Here is a 20,805-nt window from a genome sequence, read left to right on the forward strand (position 1 = left end):
TTGGAAAACTGACTGAAAAATAACGGTCCTATTTTTTTTTTCTGTATGGTTAGTTTATTGAATCTATTGAAACTTGATTTAGCTTACTAATACAGCCTGTCTGGTAAAATATAGGGGTGTCCATGTGCCTTTGTAAACTGCTAAACGGAAGAAAAGATCATAAAATCCAGTTTGGGTTTTCAATGTGACCATGGCAGATGAAATGTTTTAACAAATGAGATATACAGTACTGCTGGATGCAAATCTCTTTGCTGATAACTATCCAGTCTCAAGAGCTCCATTTTCACACCATGAAGTCATGGATTGGCAATTGACAAGCTTGGTACCATTGGCTCAAAAAGTTGGATTTTTTTTTTAATAAAGAGAAACTTGAAAAAGTTTTATTAATTTCTTTTTTATTATTCTGGCTACATCACTACTGTGGTTCCCAAGTATATAGACCCTTATAGCAGTAACATTTATGGACATGCTTTCATTCACCAAATATTTATTATTTACTTGTAAGTTTACTCTAAAACCATAACTGATTTAGTATAAACTTCTCAGCTTCCTTTAAAAAACCATGCTAAAGCAAGAAACATTTTTTTATGAGTTGGCTCAAAAAAGAACTGAGATTTTTCCTGCCACTTCACCAAAAACAGAGTCCAGACAGGACTGAGTTACTGCTCAGCCAAAGCTAAGGGCAAGTTTCTACTGGCTTAGTTATAACTGATGTATGCCAAAAGGTATTTTCGACAAGGGCCAAATTCTGTGCTGGGAATTGCACAGGCATATGCATATAAAAAGAAGTGAGTACATCAGGTTATAATACACTTTTCCAGCCTCCTCCAGAAAAATACAACTGTGCTCCAACGACTGCAACTATTTACAGTGATTAGAGGTGTGGCAAGACTAAACTATCTGGAACAAAAGGGATCAAGGCAAGACAAACATCATTTATGTTATAATCATATCCTGACTCCTTATTGTGAAAGTAACTTCATCACAATCAGGGTATTTATCTCAGAGATGGAATAACAATAATGCACACTGCCATTTGAGAGGGGATGTTAAACAGGTTTTCAAACAGTCAGTACTTCGTTCAAGTACAGCCAAGAATTTGGATTTATATCAACTGCACTGTTGGTACACGTTTGTGCTGGTTTTGGAGGGTGTACCATTTGCTTTCTTAAAAAATAGCCAAAATATAACTAGCAGCTTATACTCCTTGATCATGGTCCTCAGACTGCTGAACGTTTGTTAAAGCAAGAAAATATGAAATTATCTAGCCTCTACAGAGCTGTTTCTCCTTAAATTCTGCATTCAATCTTGTTCTAGGGCAGGAAGAAACCAGGCTGTCCTTCTCCACAGATAATGAGGACTTCAGTAGCTCATGTGTAGCATCATCCATGAGGAAAGCTGCAGCTTTTATGCAGTATATTGCAGTTACCTTTCTGTCTTCGTGGAGCAAAGCAACATGACTCCTGCAGAGGGAACAGACAGTTACTGTCCCAGCCTACACACAGCTTCCCAATTCACTCTGGCTGAATGTGCAGGTACAACGAAAAGAATTATAAAAATGCTACAGAAGAGGGATTATTTTTCCATGATTATTGTGTCTGACAGTTACTTGCTCAGATTACAAGGAAAAAATGAGTGCCTGTGCTTAGCTGCCAATCCTAAAACCTAATCCTGAAATTAGGGATTTTTCTCCCTTTTTTTTTTTTCCAAACAAGCAATAATTCTCTCTAACCCTTTGCACCATCCTTTAAAAGCACACTATGTCACCACCAGATTTGCCAAGAAGATTACAAGGTACGTCTCAAAATCAGCTTTAAGGGGTACTCAGCCTTGCCCAGAAAAGGAGATTTCAGCTTGAATACTGTACAGTTATTATGCTTTATAATAAAATCCTAAGATTACTTGAGTAAAAATACCAAACAACTTTTCTTCCCTTTCCTTTTTTTTTTTTTTATTACATATGGGCTTTGTTAATTAGTTTCACTTCTCTATTAATGGTTGTACACTTAAGTTTCACTATTCAGATAGAACCTAAGCTGAACACTGATTTGAAAATGTTTTTTTACCAGCAAGAGAAGCAGCAGTAACTAAAACTCTGCACGGAAGAGACACACTTTTGCTAAGCAAATGAAGATGCCTAAAAAAGAGGTGTAAAACATGATTGGCACTGTCAAATTCTGAGCACTGAGAAAATACTTCTCTAAACCTGGTAAGTGAGTAAAAGTACCTTTCCATTAAAACAAACAAGTAAAAAAAAAAAACCAACCCACAAAAAACCCCAATTAAGCCAAACAAAAAAATAAACAACAGTTACAGTGTTCCTAAAAAGAAAAATGGAGTATACTGGAAGAGATAAACCATAATGCAGTTACAGAGAAGGTAAGAGAGAGAAGTGAGATATAAGTAAGAAGTATATGCGCACATCTAGATAAATGCAGAGAAAAGAATCACTAGTGAACAAGTCCTGATGACTGAAGAGGTTTCTCATTCCTAACTCTGCCAATACCCGCCCCAATAATTTTGGGGTTCCCCAATTAACCTGCACTACTTTATGAACACAGTGCCTTGTGAAAATGAGAGTCATTAATGAGAGCTACAAAAATGATTTAGAAAGCCATCAAAATGAAAAATAATGCAAGAATCTGTGCTGCATGACAGTTTACATCTTTGCAAAACATGCAGTAAAAAACCCTGAGATCTCCCTTTTTTGCACATTGTGCTCTGAGTGACACCAGTGGAGAGAACTGACACTGGATTTCAGCTGAATAACACAAAGACAAATGGGGAGAAGGAAAAGTGGGAGACCTCTGTCAATACAGCATTAGGACAGCCCTGGCAGAAAATTACAGTTGTAGCTGATGCTGGAGAAAGAAAATGTATCAGAAGTCTGCTCTGTAATGGCACGTGGAGATGGAGGTCCCAAGTGTATGGACACTTCTGTAACTAGAGAATGATACAGACACTAGCCTTTGAGGCCAATTACATGAGGTTCAACAAGCCGAAGTGCTGGGTCCAGCACTTCTGTCACAGCAACCCCATGCAGCACTACAGGCTTGGGGTAGAGTGTCTGGAAAGCTGCTTGGTGAAAAATAACCAAGGGGTGCTGGTCGACAGTCGACTGAACACGATCCAGCAGTGTGTCCAGGTGGCCAAGAAGGCCAATGGCATCTTGTCTTGTATCAGAAATAGCGTGGCCAGCAGGATGAGGGCAGCAACCATCCCCTTGTACTCCGCACTGGTGAGGCCACGCCCTGAATCCTGTGTTCAGTTTTGGGCCCCTCGCTACAAGAAAAAAAAAAAAATGAGGTGCTGGAGCATGTCCAGAGAAGTACAACAAAGCTGGGGAAGGCTTTGGAACACAAGACTTATGAGGAGTGGATGAGGGAGCTGGGGTTGCTTAGCCTGGAGAAAAGGAGGCTCAGGGGGAAACTCACTGCTCTCTACAACCTAATAGAAGGCTGCAGCCAGGTGGAGGTTGGCCTCTTCTCCCAGGTAACAAGCAATAGGATGAGAGGAAATAGCCTCAAGTTGTGCCAGGGGCGGTTTAGATCGGATATTAGGAAAAATTTCTTCACTGAAAGGGTTGTCAAGCCTTGGAACAGGCTTCCCACAGAAGTGGTGGAATCACCATCCCTGGAGGGATTTAAAAGACATGTGCTGCTTAGGGACACGGTTTCATAGTGGACTTGTGCTGTGTTAACAGTTGGACTCAAGGATCTTGAGGGTCTTTTCCAGCCTAAATGATTCTATGATTCAAGGAAGTACTCCTGACACACTCTGAGCCTCCATATGTCTTTTTTAGCCTCACCTCTCTGAAAATTTCCATCACTTATATGAAGGTTGCACATCATTCAAGATGAAAACTTGGAGAACAGAATCATCAAAAAGGTGCATAGCAACTCAAGTTTTTCATATACATATATCTCTCAATACACAGAATTTTTTTATTATTATTATTTTGTCAGAAAGATGTATATAACAGCATTTTGGAAAAGGCCCTACTACCCAAAGAAGCTCCTGGTACAGCAGTTTGGACTCATTAACACAACATTCAAACCACAGCCTCGAACACGGCCTTGACTGCGAGAGACAGAGCTATTGACTACTTCAGACTGACTTTGTTCCCAAGCCACAACACCGAATGAAAACAAGCAATGTAACCTTGAAATTTTTCACAATACAATTTTTGTTTCTTGGCCAACTTTTCTTGTAGCCTCTCCTTTCTATGAAACTTCCTGCTTTTCCGGGAGATGGTTAAATTTTGTTGATGCAATACATGCCTGCAAACAATGAGTCAAAGCCTACTTGACTTCTGAAACCAACCTATCCCATCTCTTATAAACAAAAACATACAGGAAAATTTACTACGATTATACCATTAGAAGAGACTCATTTCCCACAGCCATTTGCTTTTATGGCACAGGTTTGATGGTCCCAATTGCACAGCTTTGCACCAATAAAAATGCAAAGCATATGGAACCAGAGACCTTAAACCTTTTTTTATTAAATCCCTTGATTCCAAGGAAACTTCAAGATGTGTGGTGCTGTGTTAATACTCTTGTTTTCTAGGATGGAACATGGGTACAGAAATCATTGTATTCCAGTCATTTCCAGCTGCTAGAACCTCCCATGGAGTTGGCCAGCTTGGATACAGTCATTCTCCTTGAACAAAGTCTGGAATGGCTACTGCCATGTAGCATTACTAATTTAATTTCTTGTATATTAGTAAGCACTGGTAGCAAGTTGCACATCAGCAATCCTGAATGGTCAGTATGTTCCTCTGTATTGTATAAAGCCTTTATCTAATTAGGCAGTGCAGAGGATGGGCAACAGCTAAGAATAGTTTAGAGCTATTTCTTCCCATGCAGTGTCACCATAGACCACTTGATCCACAGGTTCTTTTTCCATAGCAATGCAAACAGCTCACTTCACTCTCTTTTATCTGCATACATTGTGATTTGAAACAAACTTAACTCTGCATTTCAGACCCTAATTCTCAAAGCTGAAACCCTAATTGAACAAGTCCCTCAATTCCGTACATAAAATGATCAACTGAACTGGGCTTCTACAGAAGATTTTCCTGAAACAAACCAAAAGCCCCAACCCAAAAGTTGTGCACATATGTATATTAAGCAGGTCAGGGTTTAAACAAAACACTAAATACGTAAAGCACAGTTTATACTCGCTATGAGAAAACATCGACAATATTAAATAAAAGCTAAGAGTAGTACCAGAGAGGATAACCACCACTCCTTAAAGACTTGTATGTAGTGCACCAGTTTGGGAGGAGCATTTATTCAGGAGGGCCATCTAAAAAAATATTACTGACTTCTAGAATACCAAGTGTTTGGTATTTATTGTTTCAGTAATTTGCTTTTCAATAGGGTTTTCAATCTCCAAACATAGTTATTTGCCCTGAGAAAAATGGAATTTGGTAAAAACTTTCTGGGATTTTCTTCTAAATTAAAAGACTCAAGCCCCAACCATACCTGTCCAGGAAAAGACACTGGCCAATCTTCCTTTTAGGTTTAGCCTGTTAAATTTTTATAATTTGGGGGTGAAGATTACACAAAACATGACTGAGGCTACAAAATATGCAGACTCACATACTAACTATAACTACTGGTGCATACAGTCTGTTTGAATGCAATATTCTGCTTGTGCTCCTTCAAGGAAATATTCACATATGTGTATGGCCTGCAGGTGCAGCTTAAATGCTCTCTAAGGGACAGACCTCAAACCTAGAAATTCAAGGTTTTAAACAGGTAGCGGTTTATTTAATGTTTTGAAGTAATATCAAAACATTTTTGACAGCAAAATGCACTCCAACAGTTTTTGTTAGATTGGATGAGCATGCTTGCTTATGTAATTAGTTTTATCTAGGTAATTTTGTGCCATTTGTACCAGAGGGTAAGTTGTCACAAGTTTTCTAATTTCCTGGTACTCTTCTTTTAGCAAAAAGATGGGAACTTGATTCAGTTTCTAGCAAGCAGCTCCCATCTGAGAGAAGCAAGTTGTCCTCAGCACAGTACTAACCCTTGTCACCCTGCAGAGATAACAGGGAAATAAATTGTACTCTCAAGTACAGTAGAACAAACAGAATTCACTTAGCCTAATTCCACTGAACACCGAGAAGGAACAGAATTTATTTTGGAAAGGGTAGTTAATGGTTTAATCAGACTTGGACTACTTTTGTGATGCCACCATACATCATGCAGCTGTATTCACAACACAGCTACAACAACAGCAAAATACCAAAAATACTTAAGTCTTCAAGATCTGAATCCAGTGAAATACTGCTGCTAACAACTTAACTCCCTAGTCATTGAGCAGAGAAGAAGCCTGAAGAAAAAAAAAATCGAGCATTCAGGAAGATCATTCCACCTGCCTGATGCTACAGAAGTTTCCTCCTCCAATAATCATAGTTAAAATCTTTGTCTCAGTATCTTTTGATGATCATAAATACTTCAGACTCATTATTGTCACCCTGGGTAATAGCAGAAGAAGTCACCACAGGCATATGACAATGAAGTCATGGGAAGCAGAGAAACATATAAAGAAAAAAGTCAATTATGAGCTTTGCAAAGTTTTCAATTTAGGTCAATTTAGCCTCAGCTAGAAGTTGTTTTTTTGGCAGCTTTCTAATGCTGTAAATTCCAATAATCTTGAAACACTTACATTTTGCTCAGGGGGTTATTCTTGTTCTGCCACCAGAACAAGGGGGAATCCTGAATGGCTGGCAAGCAGCTTACTTTTCTTCTTGAAGAAAGGTTCCATTACAGTGGACAGTGAACTAATTCATTAGAGCCCCACTTCCTTCCCAAAAGTTAAACTAAATAGCTCAAGTCCATTTCTGTAAACTGCCAAAAGAAAAAAAAAACATTTTAATAAAGTTCAAGTGTTTAGAAAGGAATAAGAGACCATATCCTACTTTGTCCATCATAAATCACGCCTATTTAAGCAGATGAGAAAGAATTATTACATCTTTCCACTGGTTAGACAGAAGTTAGCAACTAGTAGGACATACAGGAGCTTTGAAGACAAGATTTTGCTGGAAAGGAGGGTGCAAATAGAACAAGAAACTCTGAGGCCTTAAGAATTTGATATATAAAAAAACCCCTCAACAAACTACAAAAAGTTTATTAACACAAAGGAACTGATATTCCTCTCCAGTTTTTTGTTTTCAGTACCTTCATTATGAGAAGCCAAATTTCTACCAAGACATCTGGATTACAGTTACAGTAAAAGCACAGGATAGTTCACATACATAAGTCTTGAAAATACAACGTACTATTTTAGTGTCATTAATGTATTTTAAGAACACTGAGCAAACTTTAAAGCTCAGGACACCAAGCTATTCCCCTTGTCCTTCTTACCCAGACAGAACTCATTAAATTCCAACCACTGCCTGAGATACACCTCTCCTGATCTAAAAAATTATTGTTTTCTATATGCAGTTTTTAAAAAGTACATTGGTGAAAAAAAAATCATGTAAGTAACATAAATTTGATTTGTACAATAAAGCTAATGCTTCTTACCTCAGACCTGTTCATAAAATCATAGAACAGAATTATAATGTCATCTAGGTTGGAAAGGACCTCTAAGATCATGGAGTCCAGCCATTAACACAGTACTGCCAAGTCCACCACTAATCCTCTAAATTGATACACATACATGAAAAACTTGAGTTGTTATGCACCTTTTTGATGACTCTGTTCTCCAAGTTTTCATCTTGAATGATGTGCAACCTTCATGGAACTTTTCAGAGAGGTGAGGCTAAAAAAGACATGTGGAGGCTCAGAGTGTGTCAGGAGTACTTCCTTGAATCATAGAATCATTTAGGCTGGAAAAGACCCTCAAGATCCTTGAGTCCAACTGTTAACACAGCACAAGTCCACTATGAAACCGTGTCCCTAAGCAGCACATGTCTTTTAAATCCCTCCAGGGATGGTGATTCCACCACTTCTGTGGGAAGCCTGTTCCAAGGCTTGACAACCCTTTCAGTGAAGAAATTTCTCCTAATATCCGATCTAAACCGCCCCTGGCACAACTTGAGGCTATTTCCTCTCATCCTATTGCTTGTTACTTGGAAGAAGAGACCCAGAAAGAAGCGATATCCCTAGTTTCCAACCAAGAAATGATGATGATGACTTTCTGAAGAAGTCTTGATAAATATCAGCAGCCTATGTCAACTTACACAATTTGGAAGTAAAATATCTTATGTATCTTTTCTCATACCTCCTACTGTAGATTAGTAACTAACACAAATTGTCCCAAATTCAAGACACAACATATACAAGTCATCACAAGTTCTTCATAGGCACCTGAAAAATTTATCAGCATTTATGCACGCTGTAAAGTATAAGAGAGAATATAATCTGATGTTGTAATGTCCTCTTGTTGAACATACAACCAGATGTGGGTCATGTGGTGAAGATTTTCTTTAGCTTCCAGAAAATCATATTTTGACATCTTTCTGATGCTCTGAGGAGGTAAATTAGTTTGTACTTTAATGGAAAATCAAATTTGTTAATTCAGGCCTCTTGACTAATGGGTTGTAATTCTTTCTTTCTCAGTTGTTGCAGTTCCATTCCTTGAAAGCATAATGGCCAGAAAAAAGCAACTGGCTCTTCCAACTACACAGAGTATTCCTTCTGCATGCAATCTTCAGGCTGCCTTGACAACTCCCCTTAGCAAAAGCACATCTGAAATGACATAAAGGCAACCCTCCCAGAACATCAAGAATATGGTTATCACTCTTCTAGTTGGTAAGCTGCCCATCTCCTCTTTTTTCCCAGTCTTATCCCATCTCAAACATCTGTGGCAGGAAAGCATTGTAAATACTACACAGGCAACCACACCAGTTGCATTCAACTTGTAAAAACCATAAAACAAAAAAAACCTTACCACATAAAACCCCTGAACAGACATGAAATTGCAACAGATTATGAGAAGTGTACAATTTGCAAAGCAAATTTATGCATACCACTGGCATAATACACTCCTTGGGCAATGCGCAGATAAACAAACCTCCCCCTCGCTATTCCTCAGAACTGCAACCTACAGTCTTCCCAAACACCCAGGTTGTTTTTCCCAAAGGCTGGTTCCCAAAGGTTGGCTTTCCCAAAGATGGTCCAGTGCCCCTAGGGAGCAGATCACCCACGCAGACTCAGGAAATTAAAAATGTTTTTTTTCCTTTTCTTCTTGGATTGTTTTAAGCCTTAAGAAAAGCAGAACTGTCTCAGCATTGAGTACCCCATACAATTCAGCTTCTTCCATTGAGCCTCAAAAGAAAATGGGCCAGCACGGAAAAGAAATTAACAGACAAACACCAGTTAAAGATAACACGAGGAATCATTTATTTTGGACTTTTTTTATGTGCATCTTTGTGTGTTCAGGGACATTTCCTGACCACCACTCTTCAAAAACTGTTCTTCCATGAGCGGTTTGAATAGCTTTTCTTGTTCCTTTGAGAAGTAACCCAGTTATGATTTATGAAACTTTCTAACTAGAGGGAACACACATGAGAATCTGATGTGACAAGACTGGAAAAGCACCAAAGACCTGATGAGAAAACATTAATTAATCAAAAGTCATGCTACTGGCATATATCAATCAACAAATGACCCTGCCATGATCACAGATCCTCCACTTTCCCCAAACCCCTAATTAGTCTTTCCAAATGACACTCTCAGGAAGACTGAAAATGCCAGCTTTTATGGTTGGTATTTAAATCAGAGACTTGTCAACCATGACTATGTAACAGAATTGTTGTGTGACTATTCTCCAACTCTAAAATCAGGGATAAAGATTTTCATGCTATCCAATCCCTGCTTGCACATCTCAAGTAGACTCTGTTTACTTGAGCTTCATACAGGAATGACTACCTAGATATTTCAGAAAGCATCCAATACCTTAGTTTTCAGATTTTAATATTAATTATGACTGGTTTGGAGACACTGCTGAGATTTGAACCAATGTTCTCTGTTAACCTTGACCAATCAGTCATTCTTCAGTTTTTAAGCTCCACATATTCCATGTGCTTGAAGAAGGCAAGGGCACTGACTGCCTTCACTGAAGTGAGGACTTACTCAACTGGTTAGCACAATGCATACACATGCTCTCACTGTGGAATCCAGCTTTTATTCAGTTCACTGGTTTACATCTTTAGGTTTTAATGTTCAAAGAGAAATGTGGGACCTGTAGAAACCCCTATGGAACTTGCTCCATTCTTATGTCAGGTATTTGTTATAGTTGGCTTACTGAACTGCAAATTTCCTTTTGGTGAGACTTACTGAACAAGGGACCCTTTGTAGAAGGCGGCAACACTACCCTTTTTATCTGAGCTTACAGAACCTTTAATTTGGGACTTGCAAATTTACGGCACTGTAAGATTTCCTTTTGCGCTCCTTGTAACCTTGGGCCAAATTCTACCTTTACTTATCCCCACGCAGTAACTCACATCTCAAACTGCAGTTTGTAGAACTAATACCTCAGGTAGCATTAAACTCTCCATTTTTCAACTAGAAGAGCCACAAATGCTCCAACAAGAATGAACAGACTACGAGTTCCATGTACATTTCACATTAATTCCAGTCCCTTTTAAAACTGGAGATTCAACACAGATACACAGGTTCTGCCAGCTCTGCACATAAATAAACTGAACTTGCTGATGGCACGGGAACAGCTCAATGCTGTTTCTTCATGCCCAGCACTGTCAGTGCAGAAGCAAAGAGGAGTGGCTGTTTCAACAGAGCTGTGTTGCCAAATATCTGTACATGGACTTGCTGTCCAGACTCTCTCTTGGAGCAGCCTGCAGACGTTCAAAGAATCCAGGTGGTGCTGCACTGGCTATCACAACCAAAAGTAAAAATCAAACAGCAACAATAACAAAAAATTTCACATGTTCATTCAGAGAAAAACAAAACAAAACACTCTTCTTACTTTAACTGTGGCTCTAGCCTGTAAAGTGATTATGTATGAAGGAAGGAATTCAGTGTGACTTTCAGCTTTCATGAATTAGCAGAGGTTTCAAATGAAAAGGAAAAAACAAGGTCTATCTGAGTTACAGTCTGCCCAATCTGAGAGCTGTTGTCACAATAAACACATAACCCATGACGTGTCACCCATGTATATTTTCACTATCAAGCACAACAAAGACAGCAAGTATCCTTTGGCACAAAAGCCCCATGCACAACCTCCCCCTGTGGCATTCTGTTCTGATGCATTATTTGCCCTAGTGCGTTCCTAGGAGCTACACTCATGAGCAAGCACAACACTGCATTCAGGCACAGAACCATCCTCTCCATAAAGTTTCAATTAGCCTTTCAACTCAATTGCACTGCATAAAAAAGAATCTGGGATACTACATACAAGATGTCATGCTTCATAAGAAATTTAATAATATATTTTATTTTTCCTATTGACATTTAGTTTGGTTTTGAATTCAAAATATGAAGCCAAAAAAGCAAAATAAATTATCCTATGAAAGTTAACAAATTATTCCATTGTTTTTAATAACACTGGGCAAATCCTACTGAATTAGGCATGAATTTGTCACATATGCAATAAAGAACTTAAGGTTAATACATCGTTTCCATTGTAAATCTTATTTTTAGAGGTTACATGTTAACATTTTAAATCAACTCCAGGCTTAGAGTTGGAAATGCAATTATTCCACAAGCTCAAAAAAACACGGAAAGATGACTGACAACTTGATCTGCTTTTCTGACAACTGCTTGTTAAATAAGATTCTTTATGAAATACTTGACTAACCTGATTGCTCTGCCTGATCAGCTGTTGCTACCTAAGGTACATTTGCACAAACTGCTCTCAGCCTGCATGCATCAAAACTGATGCCCGGGGGTTTGGGAAGCAATTCCACAATGTGAGGGGTTACCCACATTTACCTTTTTCATCACCAGTACCCTGGCTCCCGGGGAACCATCAGTATACACGTTACCCCAAGGTAGACAGAAGACAATCTTCCCATAGCTGTATCCCTATTTCACCCTGCCACTACATGCCATATAAACGACGTAAAACGGAGTGTTACCATCCCTAAGCATTGTCCATCCGTAGAATCCCCAGGTGGTTCTGTGTGCCACTTCACGGAGACTTGCGGAGGGTGCACTTTCAGGACCCGCAGCACCCTGGAGTGCGATATTCCCGCAGGCTCCCCGGGAGCTGCCACGGCTCCCTAAAGGGTGGACGCCCCAGGATGGACAGTTAAACTACGGGCCGGCGTGAAGTTTGTGAAGGGGCTGGCGGCTCCAGCCCGGCTTTCCCTGCAGGTACGAGCCGCCCGCCGGCCCGGCCCGGCCCAGCCGGCGTGTGCCCACGGCGGCGGGCGGCCCCGGCTGTCAGGGTTGTGCCCCGGGGCAGCCGCCGAGACCGGCCGTGCCCCCCGCCCACGCACGGCCCCCGCGCCCGAACCAAGCCCAGCGGCAACCCCAGCCAGCCGGGGCACGGCGAGCAGCCCCAAGGCGCTCGGACACTTACGGCGCTGGCAGAGTCCCGGCACGGCCGCCAGCAGCCGGGCCGCCCCCAGGAGGGCTCCGGGGCCGCGCTGGCACCTGGGCACGGAGACGATCCCCGCGGTGAGGCAAGCCAGCAGCGGCACCCACATCATGCGCCGCTGCCGGCACCGCTCCCGCTCCCTCTCCTCGGGGCCGTGTCTCGGCGCCGTGGCGCGCTCAGTCCCGGCCCCCGCGGGGGCGGCGGCGGCGGCGGGGCCAGGGGAGGGGCGGCGGCGGGCCCGGCACAGGTAGGGCGCTCGGCGGGGCGGGCGCGGGCAGCTGCATCTCGGGGGCAGCGCCCGCCGCGCCCCCGCGCCCCGCCAGGGCCGGCCCCCCCCCCGGCAGCGGCGGCCGTGAGGCCCCGGCCGAGCGCAGAGCGCGGCTCCCTCCATCCGCCTCCAGACCGGCGCGCCAGGGGCGCCCCACCGCCCGCCCTGCCCGGGGGGCGCGGGGAGGCTCTTAGCACCGCGCGGATAGCGGCGACTCCGCACTTCCCTCGGGGAAACAGGCGGCCGGCGGCTGTCCCCGCCCCCGCCGGGCAGCCGCCCCCCGCCCGCCCCCGCCGGGGCCAGGTGGGCGCTGCCAGCCCCGTCCCGAGCTGCTGCGGGGCTGCTCCTCGGCGCCGGGGGGCCGGGGTTTGGCGCGGGTTGGGGAGCCCGGGAGGGTGGCCGGCGGCGCTGCGCGGAGCGGCCCGGCCCCACTGCGGCGGGTGTGCGCCGGGCCCGCGGGTCCCCCCGGTTCCCCTCGGTTGCCAGGAGACGGCAGCGGGGCAGGTTCCGCGGGCGGGGGCGGGCCCGGCGGTGAAGTCACTGCGTCCGCCCGCGCCGCTTTGTTCGGGGAGGCGGGCGAAGGCCGTGGACACAGCGCTGCGCCGCCCGCTGCCGCACCTCGCCCTCCGCCTTGGCCCCGTGGCAGCCCCTCCGCCCCTCGGCGGGGCCGGCCCTCGCTTCGTGTGACGCCGCCGCCGCTCGCTCGTGCGACCCTCACCCCCATCGCCTCCTCCTCACCCCGCGGCGCTGCCCCCCGGCCCCACAAGCGCCGCCGGAGCGCCGCGCTGGGTGCAGCGCGCTGGACCAAGGGTGCGGGCCGGCAAACCGCCCCCGATCACTTAATGTCACCTAAACACACCTCCCCTTCTTTGCCGCCTTCCCCGAGTGATTTCTGCCCGGAGTTTCCACCCCTCCGGGCGCAGTGGGAGTAAAGCAAAGGTTACCGTGCCCGGAAAGTACCGCGACGTGCGGGCCAGGAAAGCCCCGCCGGGCCAAGGTGCGAGCTCCGGCCCGGCTCCGCTCCCCGGCCCTCCTGCCGGTCGTGTCACTGTGCTCCTCTCGAGGGCTCCGCTCCCCGGGCACGCGGTGCGTGGAGGCGTTTTCCCGGCAGGTGAAACGCACCTGGGCACCTCTCCCTGTCACACGCCGGTGGCCGGGCCCCCGTCTCCCTGGGTTACCGGGGAGGTGTGCCGGCCTCGGGGCCCTGGGCCGACCACAGAGCCCGCCATGGCCAGCCCGGTGTCATCCCTTCATTTCTGATCCTAATGACAGAACAGATGTCAGTGCACGCAGGATCCCAAAACAGCATGTCGATGCACCACCCAAGTCTGCCTGTGCACGGTATAACGTTAATAAATCCTGCAGATGCAAGCAGTGTAAATAGTGTGCTGTTTCACTGTCCTTATGAAAGTCTGTGAAAGCCTCTTTAGACCCTGTGCTAAGCCTCATGGACTTATGGATTATTTATCATCTGCATGTCAAAGATCAGAAACTGAACCTACACTGGGTTTGTTCAAGGGTGCTAAGGAGCAGTTGGCAATGGAATAGTCCTGTATTTGCACTCTTGGGAGTTTTTAAACACTGTATCATCTCCTTTGCTTCACCTTGGAAAAATCCCGTTTCAGACATCTGTCGGTCATTCCTCGAGTGGCCACAGCCCAGATGGGGATATGGGATGTGAGAAAGTCACATGCGGTGACGGTCACATAAAAATGTGGCATCTACAGGACTTCAATTTTTGTGGCATTCCTGACCTAAAAGCTCTATGATTTCAGAGGTCACAGTCTCAAATACTGTAAGTAGTGAGCTACATGTCCCATGAGAGTTCAGTTAGGTGCTATTTGAAATAAGATATACTTGCGATACATGAACTAAACTCAATTTACTCCTATTGGACACTATAATGTTTAACTCCTGGGTCATGATGTTGCAAATTTATGGTGATTCAAATGTATCTGGAAAAAAGGGATTCAGGATGAGACATAAACAAATTCAAGGAAATATCTTTAAACAAAATGCCAACAGAAACAAAAGTCATTGAAACTGAGATCTCTCTGCTTTGGGATTTTCACTTGCATAGTCTAAATAGTGCGGATGGAAGGATGCAGCTAATATTCCATACAGATATATTCTGTATGAATCTTTTTATCAGATCAGAAGGTAAATTATCATAGGCATCATAAACAAAATGGCTCTGTCCTCAACAGCATGAATTATCTTGCAAGTTTCTAAGCAAAGGCTGTTCATCATACAGATAGGAATCAGAGTCATTACATGCCCTACTCCTGATGAGAATGGCATCCAAGGATTTGGCATTCTAGGTAGAAAGACAATACCTACAGTTTAATGGGGAAGAAAAAAATTCAGATATTTTTTATATAAAATCAGAGAATACGGTAACCAGAATGAAAACTGGCTAGTCATTACTTTAAACACTGAGAACATAATGAAAAGGATGTCAGTATTGGGTGTGAACTATGCACCCTGAATAGTTAAAGTTACCAGGATCAGCAGTAAAAAGCCAAGAGCTAAAGGTGGCAATAGTTTAGGCCTCTGCTTGTGCAGGCCGCTGTAACTGTGTAAAGTATTCTGCTGGTTTACGTAAAGTGCAGCTTTTTCCTATTTCTTTAGCTTCATTCCTCCCATGGTGGGATCCAAAGACTTAAAAACATTTACTTTGAATAAATTGTTGTTCAGGCAGTGTTTATAATGCAATAATATAATTATGCAGGAGTTTTGAATAATAGTTCTAGTTTTGCAAGTGGAGAAACTGAGTCATCCAAGGTCACATAATAGACACAGATCAAGGAGTTTAAGACAACTGGAAATGGATTTAAGTCTCAATCCATTGTCCTATCCACAGGGCCATTAATCATTGAAGTAACGTGGTTATGGAATCTCTGTCCTTTAAGATATTTGAAACTCTGCTGAACAGGTCCCCAGGCAGCCTGAACTAATTAGATCTGTTTTGAGCAGAGGGCTCACTGCGCCTCAAGAGGCTTTTTCCAACCTGTGCTGTTCTATGAATTTATATGGTGGAAAGTGTGTAGTTCTCTTTTGTTACATGTATACCAAATTTCTTGAAGTGTTATAACTGTGGCTTCTTTTCAGTATTTATATTTGTTTTATTTAAAACAAAATACAATTGTCTATCACAGTTTTGGTGAACAGCCTCTCTTTTCAGGAAACAGTTTTGAAAATATTGCATCTGCAATGAATGCTAACTAGAGCTGGTCAAAAACCCCAAAACATTTCTTACAAAACCCACGTTCCTTTTTTGGTTGAATATTTCCAACCATCTTTAATGTGCCATTTCATGGGGGAGAGTCCAAACCAAGGCTGCAAAGGGAAGATTGATGGTGTTTTACAACTTCTGATATCACAACTTTTTTAAAATAAAAAATGCACTGTGTGTTCATCAGGAGGTCCTGTGATTTCTTACATTAGAAGTGGCATCTTAGACACAATTAAAATCCCCATAAAATGCATTATGATGTGCTTAAATTATTTGTACTTTCCCCCAACTTCCCTATTTTAATAATATAAAATCCTGCTAGAGTATAGTAATTGTTTTGGATTTGGTGGCTTTACTTGATCCCACGGACATGCAAATTGTATTTCTTTGCTATATAACTAGCTAAGTGGATCATATGCTTGTCTGTCAGATACAATTGCTTATGGCAATCTATATGGCAGCAATGCCTCCCTTCTGCTTTTCTTTAGAAAATTACTTGCAAAACCCCGGTGGTACACTTCTCTTCCTTGCTTGTATAAGCAATTGAATTCTAAAATTTCTATATTAAAAATAGAGTATGTAATCCTCTAGAAGTCACAGATCTTGATCTTGTGTACTTCAGTGCTTGCGACAAACCCGCTGAAGTCTGTGTTATAAGACAATAAACCTAAGATATTTCAGACCATTGCAAGAAAAAAAAAAAAAGGCAGTGAAGATAGTTTTTCAACAGAAATGATCAGCAAGCAGTTCAGACAGAGACAGCAGTGGCTTCTCAGGTGAGAAGTTATCATTCTGTTTAGGGTTTACCAGGTCAAACTCAATGCTTTAAGCTCTATACAGACACTCATTTCCTAGGACATTTGTAGTACAGACAACTGACCTGTAAATTAGCATTGAGGGGTCTCAGTGAAGGTGTCCCTCTCCTCTGTTTAAGTAGAATGATTTTTCTAGAGACAAGAAAGCATAAAAAATTATCTATAAAATTCCACTAGGATTCTTAAAAGCATAAATATATACATATAACAAGTGGTCAAAGCTTAGATTGTTTATTAAAATGGTCTAAAAACCTCTTTCTGGAAGTAATTACTGAAAAACCCCAGCAGTATATTCAGTTGAACAGATGTATTCTGGAAGAAGAACATTTTAATTGTTGTCACATGAAGAGTTTTAAAGAACACTGTTACACTAAGATATTTTGGTACTTCCACTATGCATTTTTATGTGATGGAACTGGTATTTTAGATAGAAGTTTTTTCTTCCTTTTGACAAATACTACTGTAGTTTGTTTTGAGAGTCCTTCTGACTTCAGAGAGTTGAGCTCCCCTAAGTAAATTTTAAAGAATAAAATTTACCTGGGATTCTTCTATATACTGTCATTAATATTTTCCAGATATTACATCACATATTTACAGGCACCACGGCTTGATTTCTGAAAGGAGTAGATACAAGAGCAATAGGCAAATGAGTTACTTCATTAACCTTATTTCAGTGGGACGTTTGCCTGAAGGACCAAAGACCAGATCTGTGTTACTGATCTGTATGCCATTTTCCTGTTTTCCTTCAGTGACTAACAGAGAAAGAAGAGCATTTAGTTTTACTTAGTTTTGTATTTGCAAAGGACTGCAGCCCACCCAAAAACAGTCATAACAATTTTGATGCTATGTTGTTTTCCAGCTCCATGGAAGATGGGTGAAGGCCAGGTTTCATCTCGATAGATGTAAGTGTAGATCCACAGACACTGAAGCTGCTGAACTCTGAAAATACACATTTCAAAGAACAGTTTCTGACATAAACAACACTTTTATTTCTACAGAGGAGCAACAGCCACTGTGCAGTTTAGCAACAGTCACACATTGTTATCAGAATTATTTTGTTATTATTGCAAGCTCAAACTGTCCACAGAACACTGGCACTCTATGTGTTTTTCTTTCTTTACCTCCACCCATTTCCTTCTGTTCTTGTTGCCTGTCTCCTGCCTTTCTCTCTGGTACTTGAAAAAGGTATGTTATCTCCACTTACTGCTGAGAACCAGCTTAGGTGCCAATCAAGTGACGGTGTTACACCTCGGGTGTTTTCATTTCCTTCTTCCTCAAAATTTAGTTTTTACTTCTCTTCTTTTTTTTTTTTTCTCATCTCCACTCTCCCACAGTCAGTTTGGATGAATCCTCAGATACTTTACAGGCCTCTTGCTTTCCCAATCTACCCCCTCCCTATGTCTCACTTCCCTAATGGAGTTCTAAGGTCATGACTGCTGCTGCTGCAGCATTGCATCTTCTTCCTCATCCTCTTTCCATGGTGATTTCACGCCTTCTCTGTCCCCAAGATCTTGTGTTACCAAGGGTGGAGATGAAATATTCCATAATTATACAGCAGGCCTGACAACATTTTGGAAAGTTTTCAGAGAAAATTCCCATATTTGCCCCTGTCACCATGAGCTCACTTGTTATTTCCCAGAGGTTTCCTCTGTAATATTTTACAAGGAACTGGTAGAAAGAACGTAGACTATAGTAGATAATTAATAGGAAATATTTCTCGGGACTTCTGAAAGACTACAGTTCCTGTTGAGGAAATTAGGTGTTAAAGGTTGAAAGATAAAGGTAAGTTGTGGTTTAGAAACAACACTGGTATTGTTTACAGAAATTAAAGTTCATTTTTAGCTCAGTATCACCTCTATAAATCAAGCTCAAAAGTATCCTACAGTTGCAATGCAGGAGTTTGTAATGGGGTGATTGATGAGTGCAAATCATTTCTCCTCCCCATAGCTAAGCTGGTGCATTGAGCTGTGGCTGATGAGTGGAAAAATCCCATGGGCACAGTCTGTGTGCATGTGACAGAGGGGGCAAGTGTGTGTATGTGTGTGGACATGGACAGGGAGTGTGTGTTTTTCCAGAATTACCAAAGGTTCTGAACCTCCTTGACAGGATTTCATCTGAACTTGTTCTCGGTCTTGAAGCAGGGTGTGCACATTAAAACCTAGATGCTCCCTGTGGGGTATTTATCTGCATATCCCCTCCCCTCTCTCACCAGATTGCTGCTCAAGACTCACTGCTAAAATGGCAGCCAAAATAAATCAAGAAGCATTTAGTGGGAAAATCAGGAAAGAATGAAGGCAGATGGGGACATTTAGAAATAATAAAAAAAATTACTGATTTTTCTAATTGTTTCAAATACGTGTCTGCATATACATCTTCTTGCCTCCCACATTCTGCTTATCCTTAGATTGTTTTCATTTTGGCGTAGAAACATGTATGTTTGGGCAGCACCTCACACAAGTTCATCCCTATTTCTGAAAAACATCCATACTTCTGTATTTTTAATTCATATCAGTAAATCTTCGCTTGTCTAATTCCAGGCTCCAGTAGAGCTGTAGTTATTAGTTTTACTGTTCTTCCTTTATGCTATAATAAAGCTAAGATTCTTTTAAAAATAAAGTATAATTAAGTTGTGGAATTCATTTGCTCCAGGTAAGAAATTTGCAGGATTTAAAAATAGATGAAATATTTATATGAATTTTATGGGTCTTTACACTATCCAGGATAAAAGTTCATGACAAAGGTAACCTTTTGTGCTTCAGAACAAGAACCACTATCAGTGGCTGCAGAGAAATTTCCCCTGTGGCCCCACAGTGATGTGTTCCTTTTAAGATGGTTTCCTCCTTTGCTGTACCAACTGGTCCCAACTGTGATGGGAGTCAAGGTAAGGCATGAGAGGGACTGTGGGATTCATGTGTTGCAAGGGAACAGACATCACGTTTTTGGGGACACATACTTCCAGCCTGAGTTGAGGCAGTCTAGAAGTAATTGAATTGTCCAGCAATATATAAAGAGTCAGTATAAACTAAGGACCAAAATTAAGGTCATACTGTTAGCATGTACTTGAATAGAGTACATAGCTACCTTAGAATTTGACAGACCTTATCTTTTATCTCAAATGGAAAATATTTTACATAATTAAATTGCAGACAAGCTAGTAATTTATTCCATTAGAATTTAGTTAATGTCATACTGTACCGGTAAATAATCCTCATGTGACATGACACATTAATGAACACTGGAAGAATGAGGGGAAATAGAGATTTCAAAGTAATTTAGTAAGCCTAACTGTGTTTGAAGAAAAATATTTCTGATAAAACTTCTTATTTGGCACCATTTTCCACGATGGGTGGTCTTGAATTCAAGACTCAATGGTTATATAAGTGAGAGACTATAGATCAAACAGATGTGTTCATGTTAAATTGCTAGGTGAATTTGTATAGCCTATACAACACAGGATGTTAGAAAAGATGACCATTATAATTCTTTCTTGATTTAAATTATATCAATTCTATTAATGCCACACTTCTACAGGCAATTAACAAAATTGTATAACTTGGACTTGGAAGAGAAAATGGAACACAAGATGTCAGTTTGCAGGAGATGTGTCCTGGCTGACTCTGAAAGAAGTAAGGATTACATTACATCAAATTAAGCTAAAATTTCACCATGCTCAAGAGAATAATACAGGTGCAAAACTGAAGTAAAAGAGAGAAGAGCCAACAGCACAGGCATTGTGGATACCAGTGATGTGTACCTTACTTATGCACAAACTATCCTAATAGTAACTTGCCATGGAAGGTTATGATCTCAAGAGATGTAATCCAGGTAATAAATTTGAATATAACGATGTGTGCCACAGAAGACATAGACACCTGGACCACTCAAAAGGACAGAAGAGAATGACTAGATCTTCTGCCCTTAGGCATTAACTGTCTCCCCAGGAATACTGCAAATAACAGTGATCACAG

At 42.0% G+C, this 20,805-nt stretch overlaps 1 protein-coding gene across 5 annotated transcripts in view; it reads right to left on the reverse strand.

Annotated features, from left to right (window-relative positions):
* The window catches only part of ITGB8 (integrin subunit beta 8), a 47,009-nt gene extending 33,161 nt beyond the window's left edge, over positions 1 to 13,848 (reverse strand). The window contains exons 1-2 of one of the 5 annotated variants that reach the window (XM_032682258.1): positions 7,700 to 7,998; positions 6,679 to 6,860 (exon numbers count right to left, since the gene is read on the reverse strand). Coding sequence is in view for 3 of the 5 variants with exons in the window: in XM_032682239.1 (XP_032538130.1) it covers positions 12,502 to 12,631 (130 nt within the window). In the remaining 2 variants the exon portion in view is untranslated. Of the gene's footprint in view, positions 1 to 6,678; positions 6,861 to 7,699; positions 7,999 to 8,324; positions 9,537 to 12,055; positions 12,481 to 12,501; positions 12,678 to 13,731 lie in introns of those variants that run through there. The other 4 variants (XM_032682263.1, XM_032682239.1, XM_032682252.1 and 1 more) reach the window with 4 other exon arrangements.
* Between the last annotated feature and the right edge of the window lie 6,957 nt (positions 13,849 to 20,805).

Source organism: Chiroxiphia lanceolata, chromosome 1, assembly GCF_009829145.1.
Source record: "Chiroxiphia lanceolata isolate bChiLan1 chromosome 1, bChiLan1.pri, whole genome shotgun sequence".
Taxonomy (NCBI): Eukaryota; Metazoa; Chordata; class Aves; order Passeriformes; family Pipridae; genus Chiroxiphia; species Chiroxiphia lanceolata.